The sequence below is a fragment of the Aplysia californica genome, unplaced genomic scaffold (assembly GCF_000002075.1).
Source record: "Aplysia californica isolate F4 #8 unplaced genomic scaffold, AplCal3.0 scaffold00287, whole genome shotgun sequence".
In the NCBI taxonomy this organism is placed as follows: Eukaryota; Metazoa; Mollusca; class Gastropoda; order Aplysiida; family Aplysiidae; genus Aplysia; species Aplysia californica.
The window spans coordinates 275,710-277,154 of NW_004797557.1; the positions used below are offsets into that span (position 1 = coordinate 275,710).

General features: G+C 44.6%; 1 protein-coding gene across 1 annotated transcript in view; it reads left to right on the forward strand.

Annotated features, from left to right (window-relative positions):
• Window positions 1–1,445, forward strand: part of LOC106012194 (rab11 family-interacting protein 4B) — a gene marked incomplete in the record, with an annotated part of 40,680 nt that overhangs the window by 37,619 nt on the left and 1,616 nt on the right. Inside the window, 1 exon segment of the mRNA XM_013084347.2 lies at window positions 993–1,133. Within this exon segment, the coding sequence (XP_012939801.1) occupies window positions 993–1,133 (141 nt within the window).

Genomic DNA, 1,445 nt, shown 5'->3' on the forward strand with positions numbered 1-1,445 from the left:
TCTCTCTCTCTCTCTCTCTCTCTCTCTCTCTCTCTCTCTCTCTTTCTCTCTGTACTACACGAAAATGACTGCTAAAATGCTGTTCCATGTGACTCTGTATTGTGACATGCCTCTGTGTTTTATGCGGCTCATCTTGGCCTGGCTGTTGCCTCATGTGACTCTCCTGATGTGACGTAGCACTATGTCATGTCACTTAACTGTATTGCTCCTAGTGACCCAGTGTATCTCCGTTTTGGTTGGTTTTTCATTGGACGCGGTCTGCTTGGTCAGCTGTTTCTGAACTGAAACCTGGGCTGGTCAACTTGTCAAAGTGGTTGGAATAGAAATATACATCACTCTCAGGAGTGTGTGTGGAGGGGGGGGGCGGAGCTGTTGGCTGTGGGTGGTCAGAGAATCTGGCAACACTTTTGTGATGGGCATTACTTGATTGGCAGTGTATGACCAAAGTTCAATCTGTTGTAGCTGTTGCGTTGTTGTGTTGTTTAGTTTTTTATTTTGCTCCCTCCCCCCCACCCACTATTTTTATAAGAATTTGAGTTCTAGACTTACCCTAAGATTGATTAGGAATTGATCCTTAAGGGGGGGGGGGGTTAAAATTATGTTGGTATATTAGTCAAAAGTTGCTTTAGCATCTCGTGGCTGTCTTTTCTTGACATTCTTTGTACTTGTTTTTGTTTACTCTTAGTCTCTCATATACGAAGGCTACATTCACTCCACCTCTCACAAACGTATGTTCACTCATGCATGCATACCCCCTTACCTTTTCACCCTCACTCACACACTCGTAGTCTCAGTGTGATATTAACTATTTGAATATTTATTGAGCTCTGCTGGTGGTTGGCAGGTGCCACTGGTAGGTCCTTCTGCTTTTCTCTCCTTTTCTTTCTGTCTGTCTATTTTATCTTTTTCCCCACACTACATAACAGATTTTGTGTGGATGTGCCTCTCCTTACTCAAACTCACTCAAAAACCTATAAATCTCTGTTCCTCAGGAGAACCGCCATCTTCATGACTCCAACGAGGAGTTGAATGCCCAGTTGCTAACCAAGTGTATCGGAGAGGGTCGGTCCCTCATCAAGGACACAGGGGGTCAGTCTTTGGCACAGGAGTTGGAGCATCTAACCAAGGAGGAGGTGAGTGGTAACTAGCGATGTAGTGAGCTCTGGATGCCGATTCGTTACCCACTCGAAAAACGAGGGGCCGGTTTGTGAGCACTGGGTTAAACGATTTTCCAATACTATTTTACAATAGCTATGTGGCTAGGGTGTACCTGGATTCGGATTATCTGATCATGTGGGTGGGGGCGGGGGGGGTGGGAAGAATGCTCTCTTGGAGGTCATATTGTCTTTAAATTTAAAAGATTTAATTTGGTCACTTAGATATGTCTTTCTTCCTTGCCAAACAATACCGAACTATCGTACAGTGTTGCACTCTTCGTGTATGTC